General features: G+C 49.0%; 1 protein-coding gene across 4 annotated transcripts in view; it reads right to left on the reverse strand.

Moving 5' to 3' along the window:
• MYLK (myosin light chain kinase) overlaps nt 1-24,736 on the reverse strand; it is a 212,626-nt gene that overhangs the window by 36,359 nt on the left and 151,531 nt on the right. For all 4 annotated transcript variants that reach the window (XM_053565244.1, XM_053565243.1, XM_053565242.1 and 1 more), the window contains 6 exons: nt 18,874-18,924; nt 18,038-18,165; nt 16,061-16,214; nt 8,547-8,849; nt 710-742; nt 517-610 (listed from right to left, as the gene is read on the reverse strand). In XM_053565244.1, the coding sequence (XP_053421219.1) occupies nt 517-610; nt 710-742; nt 8,547-8,849; nt 16,061-16,214; nt 18,038-18,165; nt 18,874-18,924 (763 nt within the window). The remainder of the gene's footprint in view (nt 1-516; nt 611-709; nt 743-8,546; nt 8,850-16,060; nt 16,215-18,037; nt 18,166-18,873; nt 18,925-24,736) is intronic.

The following is a 24,736-nucleotide window of genomic DNA, read 5'->3' on the forward strand; positions in this document are numbered from 1 at the left end:
CGAGTCCTATTCCTTTTTCTTCCCCCTCTTGTACTACTCCAGGGAGAGGTCAGGTTGGGGTCTGAACCCAGCAGTGTCTTCCACGTCCCAGGCAGAGCCAGAGTAGACAGTGTGGACCGAGTCTGTGAAGGGTGCTGTGAGGACCGCTGTGCATTTTAATGGGATGCTCAAGCCGGGCCGGTGCTGCTGAATGAGTCCTGGTCAGGCTCGACTGACCTCTGTGGGCCAAATGGAAGGGACCCCATAGAGAATCCGATCCACAACTAGTCCTCCATGCTGTGAGTTGAAGCACAGAAAAAGCAGGACTTGCCCATGGCTTTCGCAGCTGGGCCAGTGCAGAAGCTCGGAGAGCTGGGGTGAGTGATGCTCCCCTGAGCAGTCTCTCTTGACTGCCCCAATCTCAGTCGGGAGGAGGCAGAGCCCAGGAGAAGACAGGAAGACCGGGCTCTGTATTCAACTGTGGGACCTATGCCACCCTCACCCTGGGGCCCGAAGGCAGCTTCCCTTTCCACTTACGATCCTAGTCGCTCTTCGATATCATAGAAGTCAGATACTTTCTGTTCAGTATTGACTGTCACCGTCCGGTAATCAACCTCTGGCTCCTTCTCGTCTGTGGGGCACAGGTTGGGGTGAGGGTGAGCCATCAACACCCGTGGTCAGCACCCCCTACCCTGCAAGCCTGGCCCAAGGACAGGGGACCAGCACTCACCATCATCTGACACCTCCACTTCATCCTTTGGCTCTGGGGGGAGACAAGGAAGGACAAAGATGTGATTAGTACTCAGGGCCCACCAAGAGCGCGCACAGGACCCAGGGCCCAGAGCTCTGGGCAGCCCCTAAACAGGGCACAGACTGGCAGGTGCCAGCCCCTCCCCACGCAGCCCCGCTCCTCCTCCAGGTCTCACCTGCACTCCTTCCTCTTCAACCTCACAGTCTCCAGACATACCCTTCCCCACACCATTTGCTCTTGACTTTTGGAAACCTACACACAACTATGTGTCCCCTTCTTCCCTGGTTTGAAGGTCAGCAACTTACAAGTGCTTCTTGTGTCCAATCCATTTATCCATTTGCTGAACATTCCAGCAGTGTACTGAGTATCTTGCTGGTTATTGTGCCCATTCAAGACAAAATGCACAGAAGCACAACCTCTCTTGTCTTGAAGCTTATAACTCAGTTGGACAGGCAAAAACATATATACTCCAAATATCAGTTACAAAGCCTCATCTGATCAAGCAGTATCAGCATGGTACAAACTGAATATACAACCAAGAAAGGTGACACAGAAGGGGAAATTATTCTCGGAAGAAATAGCCCTTGGGTTGGGCCTTAAAAGAAACCATGGCATACAATGAGGGGTGAGCGACATGGCAGAGGCGAGAACAATGGGTGCTCATGAAGCAGGTGAGGAGGGACATGGCAGCCACGCTAGCTGCTGCTCCCGTGGATGTGTTGAGGGGACCCCTCACTGATTGAGGGGACCCGGGGCAGGTGGTGTGCGCAGCAGCACAAGCCACTTCAGAGCACCAGGCTTCCCTTCACCTTGGTGTATGTTTGTCCTTTGACAAAAGGCCTCTGTGCTGCTTGACCTTGGCTGAGTGCCTTCCCCTTTCTGGGCCTCAGTTTCCTCATCTGTAAGAGAAAGGAGATGGTTTCTAGAGTCCTGGCTTTCCGATCTGCTCTGTGCTCCCAGCCACAGTCTGGGCTGCTCTGGGCTGACAGATGGACGTGGGAGGTTTCCTGAGGAAAGTGAAGGAGGATGGGAGGGAAATCATGGAGGAAAAGGATTTTCAAAGTGTGAGTGTGGGACAGTGTGTGAGTGTGGGCATGTGAATATGTGTGAGAGTATTAGTGCAGGTGTGGGAGAGTGTGACAGTGGGTGTGGAAATAGTGCGTGAGTGTGTGAGTGTATGAGTGTGTGGGATAGTGTGTGAGTGTGTGAGAGTCCGGGATATGGGAGTGTGTGGGATAGTGTGGAGTGTGTGTGAGAATGTGTGAGAGTATGGGATAATGTGCGTGAGTGTGTGAGTGTGAAAGAGTGCATCAGACTTTAGGGACCCAAAGGCCCAGCAAGCAGGCCAGGGAAAGGAGGGCAGCAGGTGGACAGCCATCCTCCTAGAGCCAGAGGGAACTGGGCAGAGAGCTGGTGGGCCACTGCCCAGAGGAAGGGGCTGAGTGTGAGCTGAGCTCTGCGGTGTTTGCAAGTTCAGCACCTGTGATGGAGCTGTGGACCTGGAGAAGGTGCAGTTGGGACTGTAGACAGTGGGGCTCTCTGGTCAGCTGAGGGCAGAACAAATGGCTGGACCCTAAGCAGACAAGCTTGGGCAAAGTAACGTGGTTTCCAGCAGGATAAGTATCTCTTACTGCAAAAGAGTCTTAAGAGAGTTTATAAGCATGTAGCCAGGAGCAGGAGAAGCTGTGATTTGTTTAGAGTTCTTAAAATGCTTCTGACAAAGTTTAGTTTCAAAAAACTAAACATGAGCGGGACAAGGCAGAATATTTTAAGACAGAAAGGAAACTGCCATGGAAAAATACGAAAGGGTGAGACAGACAGGCCTCTCAGAGAGACTCAGCTGACAGGGTGGTAGGTTTCACAGCTACTGCCTAACTTATTGATTTTTCTAAATCCACAGTGTCACTGTCCACTTCATAGACGATGAGGATGACCCAAGAGCAGTGCACCCGTAAGCCAGGGACAGAATCAGGGGGAATTTAATCATTTTGACTTTTAGGGTGATGAGCGCTAAGGTGTGTAGTCAAAACCCAAGAGAGGGAGCACAGGTCTTGAACCTGCTGCGCTGGCCCACCAGACGTCGTCTTGGGGAAACAAGCACCAGCAGCCACCAACAGGTGCCACTACCCAGCAGTCCCTGACGGAGCCTGGGGCATCTGCCCTGGAACTCTGGCTGCTGGTGGTCAGAAGCCTCAGTGAGGCTGCAGCAGGTCTGGGGTGCTACTGGAGGGGAGGGCTGCCATGTTAAGACGATCAGGCATCTCTAGTAGGGAAAGAAGTCTAAAGTGGGCATGACTTAAAAGGAAATCACAGAATGGCCAAGGGTCGGTTAGGGTGACAGACTTTCATCCACTCATGAACACTGTCCCTGCAGGGGACTATGTAGGGTTCTGCCTCACACGGGAGGAAGGCTGCAGGCACTGGGAACCCAGGTTCAATAGATGTTTAGATTAGTGCAATGATATTTTAAATGGTGTTTCAAGGGAAGCACAGTCAAGTCCATCAGTAATGGAAAACCTGGTGGGTGCCAGTCATGGGACTCAGTCTTTGAGACAAAATAATACTGTGAGGGAGGCCCTGGCGAGACCTGTGGTGCCCCATCGGACACAGTGGTTCCTACTTGCTGAGACTTCCTTTATTTCTTGTTCCTGTGCCACATTTCCCTGGTGTGGCCTAAGGCCCAGAGTGTTCAGCACAGCAGGGTGAGAGGGAAGAGGAGGCAGGCTTTCTTGCTCGGTCTCAGGAGGAATGCTGTGTCTCTGCCAATGGAGGCGCAGCACAGTGCTGGAAGCCAGGAGGCCTTTCCAACAACCCAGAACCAGGGGGCTTCCCCTGTGAGCCTTGAACAAGCCCCCAGTTCTAGACCTGGCCCCTTGCTGCCACTTTGAGTTCAGGGAGACAGTGCACAGCTAGCCCACACCTGCCCCTCGCCTCCGCCTCTCTTCCTGCGGTCAGAGCGACATCTCTGGTCAGGGACCAGATTATCTCCAGGGAGTTCCAGCCCCCTCCTTCTGGTGCTCTGTTGCATGGCAACCTCTCCTCTGAAGGAACGCTGACCAAGACTCCGGGTTGCAACGTCCCCTTCTCTCCCAGCCTCCACTTTATTTGAGGGACAAAATGGCCACCAGGGAAAGGCTGAGAGAGAAGTGGCAGAAAGACCACTGTTCAGTTAGCCCATAAGGGCTCAGTAATGAAAAAGGTGATCCTGGTTCCCATCTTCCCAGTAAGGATAGAGCTAAAATTGCAGTAGAAGGGACTTCAGCTAAACATCTATTCAGAATGAGCTAAGCTCCAAGAGCTAAGCAGAAGGCTATTCGGAAGATGGTTCTGAGATATTTCTGCAAACAAATGAGAGTCTTGTTACCTTGGACTGGTGTTTGGAATGGACCAGCTGAGTGCTTGGGGACCCTCGCAGGGCATGAGCCAGTCTGTCCCCTTGATGGAGACCTGAACCTTCCCTTGGCCAAGGATGGTTGCATGCTCGGTGGGCACTAGAGGGCACCCTAGCCCTGGAGACGGCCTTAAGGCTAGTATAGCGGGAGCCTGGGACGGGAGCAGCCCAGGCTCTGCCTCTCTAACTGCTCCCAAGGCTGCAAGGAGGCCCCATTTCCAAGAAGCCTCAGTCACAGCTGATTTGCTAACAATAATATAGACAAAAAAAAACATGAGGGTCAGAAGCAATGCCAATTCAGAGTAAGAGCAGGATTGGAGTAGGGGGGAGCTCAGCACCATGCTGGGCTGGGGAGAACAGGGGGTCAAGGTGCAGCCCCTTGGGTTTGGGAAGACTGGGAGGGGAGCTGTCAGTTTAGGGATTCCAGTCTTTCTTGATGGTGGCTGTGGCATAGAGAAGCCACTGGAACTGCACAGGGAACCCCATCCTTTGTCCTCCTCTGTAGTCTCCTGCCCACGGCAGTGCCTGGAACACAGGAGGGGCACAGGGCACACTGGGTGAGAGCTCATGGGGTGAGAGCTTGGGCATGAGCAGGGGCAGATCTGATAGACCAGGATGAAGAAGAGACTAAGGCAGGAGGCAGGAGCGGCAGCGGCGGTAGTGGGATCAGAACCAATTAGCTGGGCCATGTGGACTCAGGGTGGTCACCGGCACCTTTTCATATGACCCCAAACTCCACTGGCTCCACAGAAGAAACCTACCATCACCATCTTCCCTTAGTCCCAGCTCTCTGCCAACACATACAAAGACACAGACACAGACACACACACACAAACACACACACGTCCCATTCCTCTGAGAGCCATTTAACTGAGCAGTCCATTTAATTTTTGCTTGGGTCCTCCCCTAGCCTGTGTCCTCTGCCCTGGAGTATGACACCTGCCAACTCTGCTGCCTCTTTCTCCCCTTAGATGATCCAACTTGGTCTGGGGTAGGGAGTAGCTTCCTGTCCGGTCACCCTGGGTGGCCTGGACCCTCCTCTGGATTTCAGGCAATTCCTACTTCCAGCTGGGAGATGTAATGAGACAGGAGGGGTCTGAGGACCACAGAAGATGTTCTGGTGGCTGGCCATAGGGAACAAGAGATAGGCCACCTGCGCAAACCCAACAGTCCCATCTCCCCCTCCTGTGGCCCCTCCTGATCGCCCTGGGGAGGCTGTCCTGGTCTCCTGGGAGCCACACCCTGCAATGCCCATGGCCTCTGGTCCTGCTGCCTGGGTTAACCAGGGATTCTGCAGTTTTTCCTGGTTTATACCACAGCACAGAGCTGGGCTACTTCCTTTACAGCCAATGAACATCTTCTTGCAGCAATGTTATCCCTTTTTCTTTTCAGTTTTCTAAGTAATACCCTAAAAATATAGTCTGGGACTTGGTTGCCCATGCGGGCACCCCACTCTGTCCCACCTGCTCCCCACTCTACTCACTTGAGAGGGATGTTGGAGGGAGGACAAAAGAGGGCAGCAGATGGTGGCTTTATTACTCAGTCTCCCCCAACAGACACCTGGAGTAGCTAGTGGGTTGGACCCTTGCGAACACTGCCAAAGGCCCAGGCCTGGGGGAGAACTGCCAAGGAGAACTTCTCAAGGAGAACTGCCTGCTGTGTCACAGGGCTACATGGGTAACCGCCTAGCCCACTGCCGCTTGCGTCAAATTATAAAGTTGGTATGGCTCCCACTGGTATCTTCCTAACTTTCTGGAGTCCTTGTTGAATTAAAAGTAAAGTTTCAATAGCTGTTTTATACCGAATATTCAAAACGAAAGAGGGGGCTCAGAACCTGTAACTCAAGTGGCTAAGGCGCCATCCACATACACCAGAGCTGGCAGGTTCAAATCCAGCCCGGGCCTGCCAGATAACAATGACTACAACCAAAAAATAGCCAGGCATTGTGGCCTGTGCCTGTAGTCCCAGCTACATGGGAGGCTGAAGCAAGACAATCACTTAAGCCTAGGAGTTGGAGGTTGCTGTGAGCTGCGATGCCACAGTACTCTACCCAGGGTGATAGCTTGAGGCTCTGTCTCAAAAAATAAATAAATTTATTAATAAAAAAACAAATAAACAAACAAACAAAAAAAACGAAAGAGGGCCATCAAATCAGAACAACAGCTTCCACACAGTTTCAGGGCGACTTCAGGCCGGGCTCCCTCTTTGTCTCCTCTGGTGCTTTAGCCTCCCACCTCCGCCTTACGCCTTTCAGCTCTCTGTCCTCTAACAGCGCTTATTCCTTGGTGCCCCTCTACCTCCTTCCCCACCCCCAACCATTTCCTCTATCTTAAATTCACATGCTCTTCACATGAATCTTCCTGAAATAATATTCCAGGCTACTGGCCTCCCTTTATTCCGTTTATTCCCTAACCAGAGCAACCATTTTCCTACTGGTTTCCTGTGGAAACTCTACAGACTTTGATGTCAAAGTTACAACTAACCAAAGGCCCCTATCCAAAGACCCTCTGAGTCCTGGTCTCTTTCATCCTTGTTCAGCGTGTGATGCTGTTCACTAAGCTCCCTTTATAATTTGCTTCCTCCCTGTTTCTGGGAGACTCCAACTTCCTCCTGCCTCACTCCCCTCTCAGTCCTTTCTTCCAGTCCCATGGACCCATTGGCTTTCTCTGTCACCGTGTCCGTAACTTTACCAATGCTCATGGCTTCCATTAGCAATTAAATGGCGAAGACTCTCAAGCCTGTAGCATAGGTTAAAGCTTTCTCCTGAGCTCTAGACTTGGCAATCTACAGATACTTCCCCTTGAAGCCAGAACTCCCATCTCCCCAACTCCCTGTTGTCTAACCTCAAGTCACTCAAGTTAGGGACCTGGAAGGCAGCCTGACCTCCTTCTTTAGTCTAACCAGAGGCACATAGGCTGCAGGACAGACAGCTCTGACTTCAAGCATCAACTTGCCATTTTCAAGATCTGTAACCTTAGGCAAGTAGCTTCACCCCTGTAAATATCATTTCCCTGTCTGTAAAATGGGGGTAATAACAGTATCTACTGCACTGGTTACTAGGTTCGAATGAAATGATGTGTATGAAGTGATTAACATATTGCTAGCATAGACAAAGTGCATAATATATGTTAGCCATGATGAATCATAATAATAAATCTCTAAATAACTCTCGAAATTATGTTCAGTTTCCCTAGCCAGGAACTGGAAGTCATCTTAGGTTCTTCCAATTTCTCCCTTGACTCTCTAAGGAAAAAGTCATTAAGAACGATCAGTTCTTTACTTTGTGTATGTGTTACTTTTGATATTAAAAGGCCAATGATATACAAAGCAATAAAATGCTTTTTAAATCACAAAAAAAAAAAAGAACGGTCAGTTCTAAAAAAAAAGAATGGTCATTTCTACCTCTTGAGGCCTTATTTCATGTCCTTACTACCCCTGTCCTGGACCAAGATCACAGAGGCCCATCTGGAATCTGGGTGACTCCTCTCTTGCCCCCTCTATCTTGTATGCACTCCAGTGTATGTCAAACATTCACTCACATGACTCCCCAAAGGCAGGGGTCATGTTAGAGCAATGGTCTGGAAGGGCCTGGGGCATTTCTAACAAGGTCCTGGGATGCCAAGGCTGCTGGCCCCCACTCTGAACAGCAAAGCCCTGCTCTCTAGTTCTCTTTCTAAAAAACAGATTTAATCCTCTCAATCCCCTGCCCAAGAATCTGTGATGAACTTTCCAATTTTGCCCTTTTAACCTTCCTTTTTCTTGTTCCCTCTTGTACAACATATGCTCTGGCCACACACCAAGTCACCAACTTCTCAAAATGCCACACATCTCCATCGCTTTGTCCCTTTGCTCATGCTATTTCCTCTACATGGGTACCTTTCCTTATCTTCCCTGCCTCTTGGAATCTTATCCCTTTCTCCAAGTGTCACCTCTTCTAGGAATGCTTATTCAGCCTACATGGCAAAATTCTACATGCTTTCTGCTCTGTCCTCTCTGCTCTTTGTCTATACCACTTTAATAGTCTGTATCCCATCTCATAATAGTTAGCTGAACACACATCTCTTCCCCTAGGTTTTAAGGTCACTGCCTTATCTTTGTGTCCTAAATATCTGACACTGAGTAGACACTCAAATATGAACGCACGAGGAGGGAGGGGGCAGTGGGTGGACGCAGGAACTTGAGGTCTACCTGAGCTTCTGCTTAACACATATCACCCCCTGGTGGCAGCACACTAAAATTGCTGGTTCACTGTTTTTCTGAAATGTCATATATACTTCTTTGAAAAGTATGGACCAATATTACAACCTTTGAAATCAAGACCCCAAACCCCCTGCCAGTCACCACTGATGTTCTGTCAGTTCCCCTAACCCTTGTCAGTACAGTTTCTACACACAGGTCAGTTACACCAGTGAAGGTGTAGCCTACCTTCCGGTTTCTCTCCTACTGCTGTGAGTTCAGACTCCTGGCTCGGCTCACTGGTTCCATACACGTTGATTGCACGTACACGGAATTTATACTCATGGTCAGGCAGCAGGTCCTGCACGTTAAAGGAGGTGCTGCGGCACATGGCTAGCTCTCTCCACGCCTTGTCAGCCGAGTCCCAGATCTCCACGCTGTAGGACTGCACAGCGCTGCCCCCGTCATATGAGGAGCCGTACCAGGACAGGGTCAGTGAGGAGCTCCGAATATCAGAGGCACAGGGTGTGCCCGCTGGGGGGTCTGGCTTATCTGGGGATAGAGAAGCACATCAGTATCCAAAGTTTCCAGAACTGCAGGGAAAGAAAATTTGTGAGTCAGCTCTCTTGGGAGGGAGAAGCAGCCAAGAGAACCTAAGCCAAGGTCCTTGGTCCTGGCTCTCTTTCCTCAGCCACAAATCACAGAGTTGCACACAAACCCACCTGTGCAGAAAGCTTATGCATAACTATTTGTTACAAAAAAAAAAAAAAACTTTGGGGGGCTAGTTCTCCAGTTTACAAGTCATGATTTCCTGTACTTTCCCCAAGTCATAAACATATTTCTCAGAGTAAACAGATCTAGGAAGCTGCCCAGAAGGCGTGAACTGTTTCCCATCAAAAATATGTTTTGAGAGAGAGTTCAGAGTGTGTGTGTGTGTGTGTGCGTGTGTGTGTGTGTGTGTCTTTCAGGCTCTAAGCCAAAAACCTGTGACATAACCAGGGGTCTGTATCCACTTTCTTTGGGACTTGGGAAGTGCCTGCCCACTGAGGGGCAGCATCACGCAGTGGTTGGGCTCTGAAGTCAGATGGACTCAGGTTTGAACACAGATCTGTCCCCACTCAGTAGTTGTTAATCATTCTGTGCCTCAGTTTCCTCACCTGTAAAATGTGAATAATAGCAATTGGATCATAACGTTGATATGAGAAATTCTTAGAAAGTGCCTAGTTTGACTAGTCATTATTGTCATCATGATTGTAGAAGTTTATTTTTAACTTTATAATATGTAAAAAATTACTCCTACCCTACCTCTTTTATTCTCATCGGACTGGTATAGATTGAGATAAAGATTTCACAATGAAATTTAAATTCAGCTGATTTAAAAAAAATTAATGTCATCAACAAACCACAATAGGAAATCACAGGCATCCCTGACTAAGGGACAGAAACTGAGCTAAGTGGCCCCTTTGGCTGGCTGCCTCCCCATTCAGCTGACCTGGGCTCAGAACCAGCAGCCCTGTCAACTCCAAGTCAAATTGCAGCGGACCATTCTTTAATGAGTTTTTTGAATTTTGCTGATTTTTCAGTTGCTTATCTGAACAAAACTCTTCTATTTTTGAGATTAGTTTCTGCAGATGGTTGTTAGTTACAGATATCTGTGTTCAGCAGCCCCTCATCTCTCCCAATGCAGTTTAAGTTCACGGAGCCTCACAAACTTGCTATTAAAACCATGTTTTGGCCAGTGCAGTGGCTCAGGCCTATAATCCTAGAGCTCTAGGAAGCTGAGGTAGGAGGATCTCTAGGAACTCCTAAGCTTAGGAGTTCAAGCCCAGCCTGAGCAAGAGAAAAAAACCCTATCTCTACTAAAAATAGAAAAATTAGCCCAGTGTGGTGGCATATGCCTGTAGTCCCATCTACTGGGGAGGCTGAGGCAGGAGGATCACTTGAGCCCAGAAGTTTGAGGTTGCAACGAGCTATGATGACACCACGGTACTCTAGCCAGGGAGACAGAGTGAGACAATGTCTCCAAAAATAAATTTAAAAAACCCCCAAAACACAATTAAGGCTGAGCAGGATGGCTCACCCCTGTAATCCTAGCACTCTGGGAGGCCGAGGAGGGTGGATTGCTTGAGTTCAGGAGTTGGAGACCAGCCTGAGTAACAGCAATACCCCAGCTCTAAAAATAGCCAGGTGTTGTGATGGGCACCTGTTGGCTCAGCTACTCGGGAGACTGAGGCAAGAGGATCACTTCAGCCCAAGAGTTTGAGGTTGGTATGAGCTGCGATGCCACAGCACTCTAGCTGGGGGGACAGGTGAGACTCTGTCTTAGAAAAACAAAACAAAAAACTATGCTTTTAAGCTGTGTGAACTCCAGTCAGCGAAACCAGTTTGTCTGCCTATTTCTCATTTGGAAAATGGGGCTATTATGTACCTCTCTCAGGGTTTTTATAGGCGTCGAGTGAACAAACATCGACTACTGCTATCCCACCCTCAGTGAGGCAGGAAGGTCAAGGGGAATTCCTACGGATGACCCTATGCATCTGTACATGTGCCTGCTTGTCCCTATTCATTTACACGTGTGCTCATTCTCGCCCCTCCTCTAATCATGCTGCTTCCAGCCCAGAACACGCTGCCTAGAAACTGTCTGTTCCCTACGACCCAGGCCGAGACCTCACCCTGGGAATGACTCTGGGATTGTGATCGAGCCGCTTCCCAGCATCAGCAGTCCTGCCGAGGCCTCCTGTGATGGAACCACTTTCACTGGTTGTTTAATATGTTCTCTTAGAAAAACTGTTTGTTCTGAAAGATATATTGGTCTTTTTAGAAACATTTCTGGTGTTGGCTAAGATGTTTATTACTCTAAACTCTCTTAGAGACAAGTGGTTCAAGTCCTCTCAAGACCTGGCTTTAGGAAGTAAAAAAGCCTAAAGAGGGATGCGAGACAGACCCACTGCTCCCCCCAGAGAGGCTGCTTGGAAAACCTGTGATTGGACACGTCCGGAACGTCTGGAGCCACACAGGCTTATATAATGAATGCAGAACATTCTGCCTGCCAATCTTCTCTCCTCTGCTGTGGTCAAGAAAAGAACACAGAGAAATGGGCATTGCAGAAGGGGTACTATTTGTACCTTACTCTGTCACAGATGTCTCTCGGCTGAAAAGAGAACTTACATATGACACGTGTAAGGGATATGTAAGTCCTGTAGCACAAGGGAGGATGCAAAATTTGGGGAGGGAGACTTTAATATTAAGTGACACTTAAACATTTTCAAGAAGTTGGATAACAAACTGAGGATTCCAGAAAATGCCCATCTGAAGTCTTATGAGATTGGAAGTCTCCACCGCGCGCCTTGCTCTTAGATCCACGGGCCGCTCCTGATATTTTCTGTTTTTTCCAACTATAGAGCACCATACAGAGGCTAAAAACCCCTCAGATCAGATGCTCCCATGAGCCTCTCCTCTGTGCCAAAGACAGACACACTCAGACTGGGAGGGAAGCCCCTGGGCATCATCTGGCAAAAGAGAGGCTGGCTTGGTGTCTGGGGCCCAGAGCTCCACACTTCCTCAGAATTCTCTCAGGCCTCCCTGGAGGCTTGAGTAACAGAATGGAAAACTCAGTGAAGTCTAACAGGAGGGTCTCTGATGGAGCCAGCTCTAGGATTTTCTGCTCAGCAAATGTTCTCGTTCCTGGGAAAAAGGAGCTCCCATCCTCTAGCTTAAAACCAGAGTAGCTTCCCCATAGGTATCTGTGCTTGCTTGTTTGAAGATGGTCAGTGGCTGCATCTAGCCCTGCTGGGTGTCCCTTTACTGGGGCTTCAGCAGCTTCTGGAAGAGCCCAAAGTAGTCATCTACCTGGATCATCCCAGCCCTCAGGAAATGGGCCCTCAGTGGCTGAGGCACTTTGCTTTCCAAGGAAACCCAGCTAGTCAGTGGCAGAGGCAAAAGGAGATTCTGAAAGGTCTCTGGACCCCCACTGCAGACCACCATGAGCCCTGTTACCAGCAGATCCTTTTGTTTCGTGTGCTCACCTGTGTGCATGACGAACACACATGGGTACTTCCAGGCCTATCTGGCTGAATGAGATCAAGGGTGCATCTTGCTTAAGCCTGAGCCTAGCAATATGAAGGGAAATCTTCCACCCTTAAAAATCATGCACGTTCCAAACTCAGACAGTATTTAATGATTATTGGGCATGTGGGGTTCTCTCTATTTCATTTTTCTCCTTTGAAGACGTGCAGAAAGACCTGTTTTTCTCATGCTGGGTGTGCCATTCAGGAATCCATCTGAGTTCTGCGGCTCTCTGCATCTGCTCAGAGCAGCCACCCTCCCTTCCCTCAGGCCACAGACTGGCTCACAGGCACAGGAAGAGGTTAGGAGCATGCAAATTCCCGTACTGCCCTTTAATGTATAATAATAACTCTCTAAAATGGCTAAACATCACTCATTTAAACGAGGAAAAGGTTGGTTTTTATTATTATTTTAAAAATAGGAGTTACGGATTATCTGAAAAGAAAGTTGTCCTTTAAGGATTATACGGTAAGAGAAGTTTACCGCTAACAAGTAAACTATTTTACCTCTATTTAATAAATCCTGATCAGAGAACACACAGATATCCCTAGAGACACACAGGTAAATCTCAGCTTAATCTGGGTCTACCTTGGACTAACTCTCAGTTCACAGGCTCTGAATGAACGCAGCTTTTCTGCAGCCATCAATGCAGCCCTCATTTTATTGAGCAATTCTATTCTTAGCTCTGCGAGGGGGAGGCAGACAGAAAGCCCCATTCTCCTCCATTCCATTCCCCTCCCAGAACGGCATTTAACATGTCGCTCCTGCCAGCTGGCGGACAGCCACACCAATGGCCCTGTGAGCACTGGCCATGGAGAATAAGAAACTAAACCATAAAAGGCCAGAACTGCAGCCGGTGCAGTGGTGACGGGGGAGGGGCGTGTGTGGCACCATGCAGGAGATGGCCATGGTGGGGGCAGGGGCCACTGGGTATAGGAAAGTCATTCAAAGGAGCTGACCCCAAAGTTGCAGGGGCAGAGGAGCGAGAATGCTGAGGAAAAGCAGAAACTGATGCTTGCTGGTGGGACGGGAGCGCAGGGCCAGGTAACTCCAGTATGGGTCTACGTGTACGGCAGATGGGATGACTAGCACCGATCTCCCTGGGGTAAATTACTGACGTGAGAGCCTGGAGTCACCAGGGAGAGAGAAAGAGTGAGAAAAGGGTCCCTCTTCTCCTTCACAGATGGAAATCCCATTCCCTGTTAGTACACGCGCCTTCCCAGACCTAAAACTCCTGACGTAAGGAAATAAAAGAGGGGATCAGAGGAAGAAAAAGAAAAAGAAGGGACTGGGGCAGGGTGACAGAATGACAAAGACGTAGATGAAACGTGGCATGGGGTGAAGAAGTGGGGCAGGGAAGAGGAGCCCTGCAAGAAAGAAGCAAAAGGGAGAGAGGGTGCAGGCGACGGGAAGTGGGTGCTGAAGCTGGGCCTCTGGGATCTCCCTCGCCCAGGTCCCCTGTGTCCAGTGACGCTGTTCCAGGGGCTCTCCGGGCCTCCTGTCCAGGAGCCAGGCTGGGGTCTGGTAGCTGGAATGGGCATGGCTCCCTGGGTACCTCCCTTGTCATCTCCCCCTGCTTTGCTTTGTCCTTTGTCCTCACATCTTCCTGGTTCACAAGGCTGGATGGGACTTCCTCTTCCCCAGTTGCTGAGGGCTGGAGGGAAGGCAGCAGGGTTCCCCAAGGCTCAGGGTGAGAAGAACGGCGGATGAGGACATCAACCACTCTCTGGCATGTGGACAGTTCCCTCAAAGGCCAGCATGTACCCCTGAAGATAAATTTTCCGGACAGATGGTTCCTTTACTTTTTGGGACCTTCTGCACCCATGTCATACTCTTATGAGTGGCATCTGGAGGACAGGTGTTTCAGAGCTCCCAAGAGCTACTTCCCACTTTGCCCCGATGCATTGTGCTATTTGACTTACATGGGTCCTGGGTTTCCCCATCGTAGGCCTGGAAGCATCAGTCCTGTCCATCTCAGTCCTAACGTACCAAATGAAGATGAGGGAGGAAAACTGCTTGGGAGCGGAGTCAGGGAATCATGGGATATCAGAAAACGGGTCAGGGAATCACAGGACATCAGAGGTACAAGAGACGTTAAGAGGGCGGCGCCTGTGGCTCAGTCGGTAGGGCACCGGCCCCATATACCGAGGGTGGCGGGTTCAAACCCAGCCCCGGCTGAACTGCAACCAAAAAATAGCTGGGTGTTGTGGTGGGCGCCTGTAGTCCCAGCTACTCGGGAGGCTGAGGCAAGAGAATCGCTTAGGCCCCGGAGTTGGAGGTTGCTGTGAGCTGTGTGATGCCATGGCACTCTACCGAGGGCCATAAAGTGAAACTGTCTCTACACTCACAAAAAAATACAATAAAAAAAAAATAAAAAAGAGATGTTAAGAGTCACCTCCAACCTTCAACTTCATGCCTAGACACCTCCACAAGAGAGGTTCCAGGGGAAAATTTCTGACCACCGTGAGCCCTGTTACCAGCAGATCCTTTTGTTTTGTGTGCTCACGTGTGTGCACGAGGAACATGCACGGGAAAGTCTAGCAAGCGGGGAGTCCAGGTCAGGACCAGTACACACAGTTGGGAGTTTTGTGCTCTGCATGCAGTGGGGGGTCCCCAAGGCTAGGTGGTATGTCCAGGGGCGAGGCTGGGGTTCAGCCTTTCACTCTGCCCAGCGGGTCCCTTTTTCCTAATTTTTACAAAGGTACCTATGACTTGAAAGCCAAGGACAAAGGGGAAAACCCCCTTGGGTTTCCCAAACATCAGTAAACACTCGTCAGAGGCTTTCATGTGTGCAAATACAAAGGCTCACCAATGCACAAGACATGGTCTCCTGTCCAGCTGAGCACCTGCCACATGGGGGACTGGAGCCAAGAGGGACTGACAGCAAGAGACTGGCTAGAAAGCTATTTTGAAGTTCTAGGGGAGAGCTGAGCCGGGCATGAAAATGGTGATTAGGAAAGAGAGGGAAAAGTGAACTTGAGAATCAGTCTGGAGATGAGTCAATATAATGCTGTCGGTGACAATGAGGAAAATGGAGTGCGGTCAGGATGAGGAAGTCACAGTGACCTCCTAGCAGACTAATAGGGTCTGGGATTGCAGGAGCTAGAGAACACCAGAAGGGAAGAAGCAGGGCAGGGTAGAGACTCGCTCCCATCAGAGGTTTGGCCATGGAGAGAGAGAGAAGGTTGGGTGGCCAGAGGGAGGCAAAGCATTGCAGGAGTTGTTTGTTCCTGTGCATTTGGCTAAGATGGTGACATTTATGGTCTGCTAAGGTTGAGGAGAAGAGAGAAGCTGGAATGGTATGGTCCCAAGGAACTGGAAGCCAGAGAGAAGGGAGCAGCCTCAGGAGGGACAAGGTTGGGCCATGCCCAGCACCTGGAGGGTGGAGTCAGCATGGGGACAGAAACAGACACCTGTAGGTGGGGCCAGGAAGCTGAGCAGGCTCATGCCCCATGTCTTGAATTTCTCTGAGGCTAGAGGCTGAGGCCTGCAAGGCAGTGGGGAGGAATGGCCACTGTAGAGAACGGGGGAGGACGCTGGTCAGAGACAAGGAAGAGGATCTGTAACCAGCACTGACTCCTCAGCTGGGCCTGGGGGTCAGTAGAGACAGTGCAGAGTCTATGGGCAATGCAATCTTCTGCATGTGTCCTGCCTGGGGGCTTGCAGCCTTCCCCACGCCCACCAGCTCCTAGACTTACCCACGACGGTGAGGTTGACCTGGGCTTGCCTGCTGCCCAGCTTGTTCTCCACCAGCAGCGTGTAGCAGCCGCAGTGCTCCTGGCGTGCGGCGAGGATGGTGAGCTTGCTGCCGCTCTCACTGCTCTCCACCTTGATGTGCTCGCTGTCCTGGATCTGGGGGGGAGGGTGGAGCAGGTGCTGGAGACTGGGCCAGGACAGGAGGGCGTCTTCCCACTACCCGCTCCCTCAAGAAGCAGCTGGACAAACTGTGGGGCCTCAGTCTGATCTGGACTCTGCGTTTTCCTGTGTACACAGCCAGGCCCCCGTGAGGGTGCCGGGCAGGGACAGGGCACGTGAACCATCCCAGCACTTGCTGCCCCCAGCGTGCAGCTCAGGTGCGCCCCAGCCTCCCCCCACTGCTCTGGGATGAGAGGGTTGAATGTGTCTGAAAAGACTCAATCACAGGCGACACCAGCAGGTTCTGACCTCTTTCATGCTGTCCAAGGCAGTAGCCACTAGCCACTAGCCACATGTGGCCGCTTAATTAAGTGGAAACAACCCAGGGTCCTTCCACCGATGAACAGATAAATAAAATGTTGTCTATCCAGACAATGAAATATTGTTCATTCATAAAAAGGGATGAATTACTGATTCATGCTTTAACATGGATGAGCCCTGAAAACATGCAAAATTAAAAGTAAAAGCTATACATAAAAGATGAAATACTGTATGATTCTGTTTATACAAAATGTCTAAAACAGGCAAATCTATGGAGACACGAAGTAGGTAAGTGGTTGTCAGGGGCTGGGAAAGGGCAGGAATGACTGCTAACAGGTCTGGGGTTCCTCACTGGGGTGATGAAAATATTCTAGAATTAGATAACGCTGATGATGCTTACACAAACTTGTGAAGATACTAAAAACCACTGAATTGTACACTTTTAAAGGGTGTATTTGATATATCAACAAGGCTGTTATGACAATTTTAATTAATTAAAAATTTAGTTCCTCAATTACACTAGGCACCTTTTCAGAGTTCAGTAGCCACATAGGACTAGCGGCTACCACACTGGACAGCACAGATAAAGAACATTTCCATCACTGTAGAAGGTTCTGATGGACAGTGCTAGAACTTGGCTGAATATCCCTGACAAGTGATGGAATTCTATCTTCTTCCAGGTAAAGTAGCCTCAACATAGCTCAGGGCAAATATTCTTTGTGATGCTAAAGGCAAATTTCTCATCTCCCTCTTTTGAGACCAACCCCACTTTCCTCCCTGGTCAGTATTCAGCTGCTCGTCTCTGGGCCTAGGACAATTCGGACGGTTTGGAAACAGAGCACCAGAGGGCCCAGAATAAACCTTCACCCCTTCTATCAAGTTCCTGCGCCTGTACCAGTCCCAGCCCGGGTCTCTACTGATGCTGCATACAGGACACACTGCCAACATTAATCGGTGGGGTGGTCGGGCTCTGCAAGTTCCTTCCTAGGCTACTTGTTTGGAAATTCAAACATTTTCCCATAGGAGCCATCATTATAGGTTGTAGCTCTATTTCTGGGTCAGTAAGTCAAAATTCTATGTACTGTATAATTTATCTATCCAAACATTCAGATTCACTTTTCTCTCTTTGGCACCTGGTAAGTTTAAGCTGGTGTCCGACAGGAACCAGTGGCTGGCACATAGTCACAGAAAGCTCATGGAATCTAGGAGGCCACCTTAGGTCGCCAGTTTGATTTTTCTGACTCTGAGTAGGATTTGAGACTATGGTAGCAATATCAGGTGGGGGCCAAGGATGGTTCCTATTTTTTCCTTCACGTATTTCTCTACTACATAAATTGTCCATAAAGCCAGGGCTTATTGGTAAAGTCAGAAGAAAAGGTTAGTGTGAACTTAGGCTTGGCAGTGGGCGATGGGTGGGTAAGGGTCTCTCCCACCTCCCATTATAGTATCCCTCACTCCTTTTGGCCCAGGGGCTGTAGGCAATCCCCTCTGTTACTGACCTGCTTTCGGAACTTCATCCAGGTGCAGGTGATGGGCTGGGTGCCCGCCACTTTACCAAACAGCTCCACCGATTCTCCTGCACGCACCTTTTGGTCCTCGGGAAACTGGATGATCTGAGGGGGCATTGCTGAGAGGACAGGATAGAAAGTGGGTGAGGAGGAGCCGCAGACATCCTGATCTCACTGGGTGCCACTGTCCACGGTGGTCTCTTGGCTCCTGTCTCAGCTTGCAGACCCCTTAGAGGACAACTGGGGACACTGACCCTGGCTCACACACCAGTAGGTTTGTGATTCCCCTGGAAGGGACCCACACAATTCACGTGGCAGCATGCTCTATTTACTAATTATGCTGGAATTTGTGTCTTGCCCTAATTTTTTGAATCCATGCCCTAATTTATTCATGAAGCAGCACCTTGACTTCTAACCTCCAGGTCACCCTGGCTGACAGGTTCAATGTCACACCCTCAAGTGTCTTTCCATAGGAAATGGACAAGGGCTTCATACAACAAGGACGCACAGAGCAGGGCACAAGGACAGCACACGGACTAGGCAGCACTGCACAGGAGGAGGACAGCTCCAAGCCCTGGGTGCTGCTGTCCACACAGGGGACGCAGAGAAAACAAAGCAGTGGTGGTGGGCGGGGGGTGGCGGGCTGTGCAGAGGCTCGCTCACAGAACAATGCAGCCTGAATAATACAGAGCTTGAACTGGGGGTCTGTGGGGTGTCTCCTGGGATCCTATACACAAGTGGTCAGTATAGCACTCTTTCTACGATAAAGAAAAAAATCCCTTATACAGATAACTCCTTGGTCCCCAGATACTGCTGCGGCCAATTACCTGCCTTCGGCGGTGTCTTGGGGGTAGGTTTCTTTTTCACAGTTGCATCACCTGAAACAAAGAATTTTACAAGTTATTGTCCATAGTTTTTCCCACAAAGCTCGTGATCCAAGAAGGAGAGGAGGATGCAATCTTGGCCCCTCATTAGGGAGAGCCCTTATTGGAATATATCTTTCTAGCAATCTTGCCTCTCCTGCAGACTAGCTCACAAGAGAATGAGTCACAGTTTTCTGGGATATCTGGAGGGGTCTCTGGAGCCTCCAATGAGACAAAACTGTCAAATATGCTTGAGTTCCTATAGTGCTATTCAAAGATGATAACTCCAAACTCACTAACTACTCTCTCACTATAACTTTCAGGAAACCCAGAAAGGAAATTATGTCAGATAAACCAACTAAAATTAGCCTTTGGTGTGGATCCGGGGGTCTCAGGCTTCCTTTAGGTCACAGACTGTGGCCTGGCAGCTTTCATTTTTTAAAATGTTTTTTGAATGGATGAATGAATGAATGCTCTCCTCCCTTCCTACCCCCACTTCCTCCAATAACTCAAATAAGAAAAATGAGCCAAATAGAAAAGTTTTGCAGCACAATCCTGTTCCTTTGGCTAAATAATAATATGGTGCATTCCACTCCAACAACAATCTTCATGGCTTGCTTTCATTTCTTTCAGGTTTTGCTCAAAAGTTATTTAACTTATTTATCCAAGTGAAAGGAAAACCTATGTGTACACAAACACCTGTCTGCAAATGTTTATGGTGGCTTTATTTACAATTGCCCCTACCAACTGCTGGCAAATGGAAGAACTGTGTGGTCCACTGACAAGATCAAAAAGGAAAAAGCCCATCCAAGAGCAAGACCCCGTTGCTACAAAAATAGAAAATTTAGCTGAACGTGGTGGCACCTGTAGTCCCAGTTACTTGGGAGATTGAGGCAGGAGATCACTCAAGCCCATAACTTAGAGATTCCTGTGAACTGTAATGATGCCCCTGCACTCTACCTGGGTGACAGAGTGAGATTTTTGTCTCAAAAAAAAAAAAATCCAAATAAATAAAAAGAAACAAACTACCAATACATACAACATGGATGAATCACAATGATTTTCTTTTCTGCTCAGAAAAGTCAGGCTCAAAAGACTATGTGGTGTATAATCCATTTATAAATATTCTAGAAAAGGCAAAACTATAGCAATGGTCACCAGAGATGGGTGGGGAGCAGGTGACTACGAAGGGGAACAGAAATGAAGAACCATTTTCTTTTTTTGGCTGAGGCTGGGTTTGAACCCACTACCTCCAGTATATGGGGCCGGCACCCTACTCCTTGAGCCACAGGTGCTGCCCTGAAGGGGAACAGAAATGTGTTGACATGATGGGACCCTATCTTGACTGCAGTTGAGTCACATGATTATATGAGTTTGTCAAGGCTCACAGACTTGCATACCAAAAAGGGTGAAACTTACTGCAGGGAAGTTATACCTAATAACAAAAAACGGGAAAGAGCCACTGCACCACTGAGATGGTCCCTATCCCACAGGAGCCCTAGCACTCCTTATCATCCCTACCTTGCATTGTTATCCGCTGTGGCCCTGGTCACCATATGACAGACTGTGGATTTACTTATTTATTTACTCTCTACCCTTCTCCCTGTAAACTGTAAGCCCTTTGAGGGCAGGACCTCTTTTTTGGTTCCCTGTGGCATAGCTAATGTGGCTGGCACACAGCAGGCGCTCAGAAACTATTTGTTGAATGAATGAGTGGGTTAATAATAATAGTTATCCATCCACGTAGCTTCATCACCACAGATTACAGAGAAGCGGGGCCACGTCCTAGTTTGGATTTGGAGGTGCTCTGAGGACAGGTGGGACAGCTAAGTTACTGGCTTATCAGTTGTGCATTTCTACACTGGGAAGATGCTGTTACCCAGCTGAACAGCCCCAGAGGACTACTGTAGGAGGTGTCCCCTGACTGAAGCATCCTGAGCTCACAGAGCTGAGGACCACCAGCTGCGCAGTTCATTAAGCCCCTGGTGAGGCCTGCTTCTACCAAGTTCACTCTGGCTCATTGCCATTATTGATTATTGCATCTATCTCTAGAAGTTTACTGAGGGCCTACGACATGCCAGGCAAATGCCAGTCAGTACACACTGCTGATCAGATACTGAGGAGAAAGCCATACAAACGGAAGGGCTCGAGGCCTGAAAGGTTAAGACGTGTGGTCCACAGGAAAGGTTAGTTTTCTTTTGCCATAAAAAACATGTATAGGATAACTGGCAACATTTGAATGAGGTCAATAAATTAGATGATAGTATTATATCAGTGTTAATTTTCTGTGTTTTTTTTTTTTTAATAGAGACAAAGTTCCACTGTACCGCCCTCGGGTAGAGTGCCATGACGTCACATGGCTCACAGCAACCCCCAGCTCTTGGGCTTACGTGATTCTCCTGCCTCAGCCTCCCAAGCAGCTGGGACTACAGGCACCCGCCACAAAGCCCGGCTATTATTTTGTTGCAGTTTGGCCGGGACTGGGTTTGAGCCCGCCACCCTCGTATGTATATGGGGCTGGTGCCCTACTCACTGAGCCACAGGCGCCGCCCTTAATTTTCTGTTTTAATCATCAAACTGTGGCTTTATAAGAGACTGTCTTTGGAGGAAATCCACACTGAAGCATTTAGGTAATGAGGTGTTGTGCATGTAACTGGCCTTCAAACTGCTCAAGAAATGGCCGGGTGCAGTGGCTCACGCCTGTAATCCTAGTTCTCTGGGAGCCTGAGGTGGGTGATTGCTTGAGCTTACAAGTTCGAGACCAGCCTGAGCAAGAGCAAGACCCTGTCTCTACTAAAAATAGAAAAACTGAGGCAAGAGGACTGCTTCAGCCCAAGAGTAGGAGGTTGCTGTGAGCTATGATGATGCCATGGCACTCTACCCAGGGTGACAGGTTGAGACTCTGTCACAAACAAACAAACAACAACAACAACAACAAAACTGCTCCCAAAATATATGGGTAGAGTGCTGTGGCATCATCATAGCTCACAGCAATCTCAAACTCTAAGGTTCAGGTAAACCCTCTTGCCTCAGCCTCCCAAGTAGCTAAGACTACAGGAGCCCACCACAACACCTGGATTTTTCTTTTTAATTTTTAGTAGAGACAGGGTTTCACTCTTGCTTAGGCTGGTCTCCAACTCCTGAGCTCAAGCCATCACCCACCTAGGCCTCCCAGAGTGCTAGGATTATTGGTGTGAGCTACCTCACCTGGCCACTCTCTCTGACTCTTGAGGGACATGTCCATTTAGAAGGCCACTCTGCCATACGTCGGAAGGCACTGGGCAAGATTCATGCAAAACAGAAGATACAAATGAGAGACAGGAAAAATGAAAAGAATTTAGGGGGCTAAACAAGAGGGAGATGCAGAGATTACTCGTGAATGTCTTGCTTAGCTATGTGAGGAAAATCATACTGAAGGAATATGAAATTTAGCAGTGAAAGATGAGTAGTTTGGTTTTGTCAAATAAATTTGGTAGATGAAAAATATTGAATCTCTTTGTAGGCTAGAAGCTCAGGATCAGAATTCTAGAGAGAGACTGGTGGAGACAAGAAGTAGAAGATTCCAGAAAGAAACATGTGTTATAATGTTATCGCAAAGGGTCAGTCCTTTGGGGAAAGAGAATGCGATGACAGATGGGAAGGGGCAGGGTATGAAGCCAGGCAGGGCCCTCAGGGAGGAGCCAGGGTGAAGGAGAGGGCTGTGGAGGGACCCAGAGTGGGAGAACGTCCCTGCAGCAAGAGTAGGGGGATGGACGCTGGCAAGGGCTCCAGGTATGACCAGCAAGAAGTGATGGTGACACTGGAGAGGCTCAGTGGACCGCGTGGTCCAAAGTCATTCCCAAGGAGCTTCTCAAGGAAATGGGGGAGTCAATTAGTCCGTCAGAATTCTGAGGTGAAGGACAAAGAGAAACAGGGTGACAAAGGAGGAAATGTCAAGCTAAGGTCTCTGCCAAGGTGAGAGAGAAGAGAGACGACAGGTTAGAAGGCTAGGACTTGGGGAAGAGGGAGAGCCCAGCGACACTGATGAGGACAGCGGGGGAAGCCAAGTCACTGTGGGGGAGATCAGCTGGGGTCCGGGGCACCTGTGCCTGGCTGAGCCACGAAGGCCCTGCCCCCTTCTTTCATGACTGCCAGGGAGAGGGGGCTCTCAGCTGAGAACAGAGGGCCTCTGCCAGAGCCAGGACCTGCTCGCCTCTGTGGAGAGAAGGCCATCCGTTCAAAAGAGCTGCGTGGATGGCAGGAGTTAAGGGCTGAACTGTGTCCCCCAGATTTGCATGTTGAAGCCTACCTCCCAGGACCTCAGAATGGGACTCTATTTGGAGATAAAGCCTTAGAAGAGGGGATTAAGTTAAAATGAGACCATTAGGGTAGGTCCTAATCCAATCTGACTATCGTCCTTAAAGAAGAGATTAGGACAGAGAGAGACACAAGAAACAGAGAGAGAGACAGACGGACACCGACTTACGCCTGCACAGAGGGAAGACCATGCGGAGACACAGGGAAATGCAGCCATTTATAAGTCAAGAAGAGAGGCCTCAGAAACCTTGATCTTGGACTTCCAGCATCCAGAACTATGAGAAAATACATTTCTGTTGCTTAAACCCCCCAGTCTGTGGTGCTTTGTATGGCAGTGCTAGCAGTCTAACACAGCTGTGGATCAGACGGTGGGGTGGCAGCAGCGGGGGAGGGAAGGAGGTTGACAGTGCCTAGGGTGATGAACTGGGGGCTAATGAGCGAAGGGCAGCATCACAGCATGAAATCAAGGGACTCCAAGGTCCTGTGCTGTGCTTGGAGCTCTGGGTAAACCTATGTGGCTAGAAATAGAGCCCTAACCAATATCCATCTTTCAGTGTTACAGCTAAATGTGACTGAAGGCTGCGTTTTTGTTTGTTCTATAAAATTGGAACTACTGCTGTTTGAATTGGTTAGCATTTAAAGCGGTTTGGTTCCTATCAGCAAAAACAATTTTAAATGTTAACAATGTTCTGTATCTTATTCTATATATATTTTATAGGACTATCTGCTGAAATCCATTAATTGTGTTCTATACTTACAAGAGACAGCAGAGTCACCTGTTTCTAAAACTGGCTTTCCAAGAAGGAGTTTCTAACTTATCCCAACCAAACTAGCAGGGGACCTTACGATGTTTCCCTTTCATGAAAAGGAGATAGAGTCTCACAAAAATCAGGTGACTTGCTGTGTTCACATAAAACCAGATGTGGTTGAGCTAGCAACAGGACCTAAGCCTCCTGTTGCCCAGGGCATTGCTGCTTCCTTCCTATTTCCTCCTTCCTCCAGCTGACACTCTGCTCCAGCCCCACACCCAGGCCTCTGAAACCCTTCTCTGTCCCTCTGCAGAACTGCAGAGGGGGTACAGTCTCTGGACTATAAGTCTCTGGAGCTGGGCTTGGGTTCAAATACCCTGTCATTCCCTGAGCTGTAAGACTTAAAGCATATTATGTGACCTCTCAGAGCTCCAGTTCCTCATTTAAAAAATATGAGAGAATAAATAAAATGTGTTGTAAAAAAGTATAACATGCTCTAAGACCAGCCCTTCCCCCACCCCTCTTTCCCAAACAAACATCCCCAGAGGACTTCCCTATCCTCTGGGACCAAATTAGCTTCTCCAACCACTCAGTGCGCCACACTGTTGATCGGTTCAGCTTTCCACCTGCACGAGAGCTCTCATGCTGCACCTTGTACTCTTTCCCTCCAATTCAGGTCCTTGGCAGAAGAAGTGACATTCTCACTGGTCCAGTTGCCCAAACTCTCAGTACTCCTTGGGTCACTAACTAGTTTCCTCTCCTCTGGATTCATCTTCTTATCA

Source organism: Nycticebus coucang, chromosome 16, assembly GCF_027406575.1.
Source record: "Nycticebus coucang isolate mNycCou1 chromosome 16, mNycCou1.pri, whole genome shotgun sequence".
Classification (NCBI taxonomy): domain Eukaryota; kingdom Metazoa; phylum Chordata; class Mammalia; order Primates; family Lorisidae; genus Nycticebus; species Nycticebus coucang.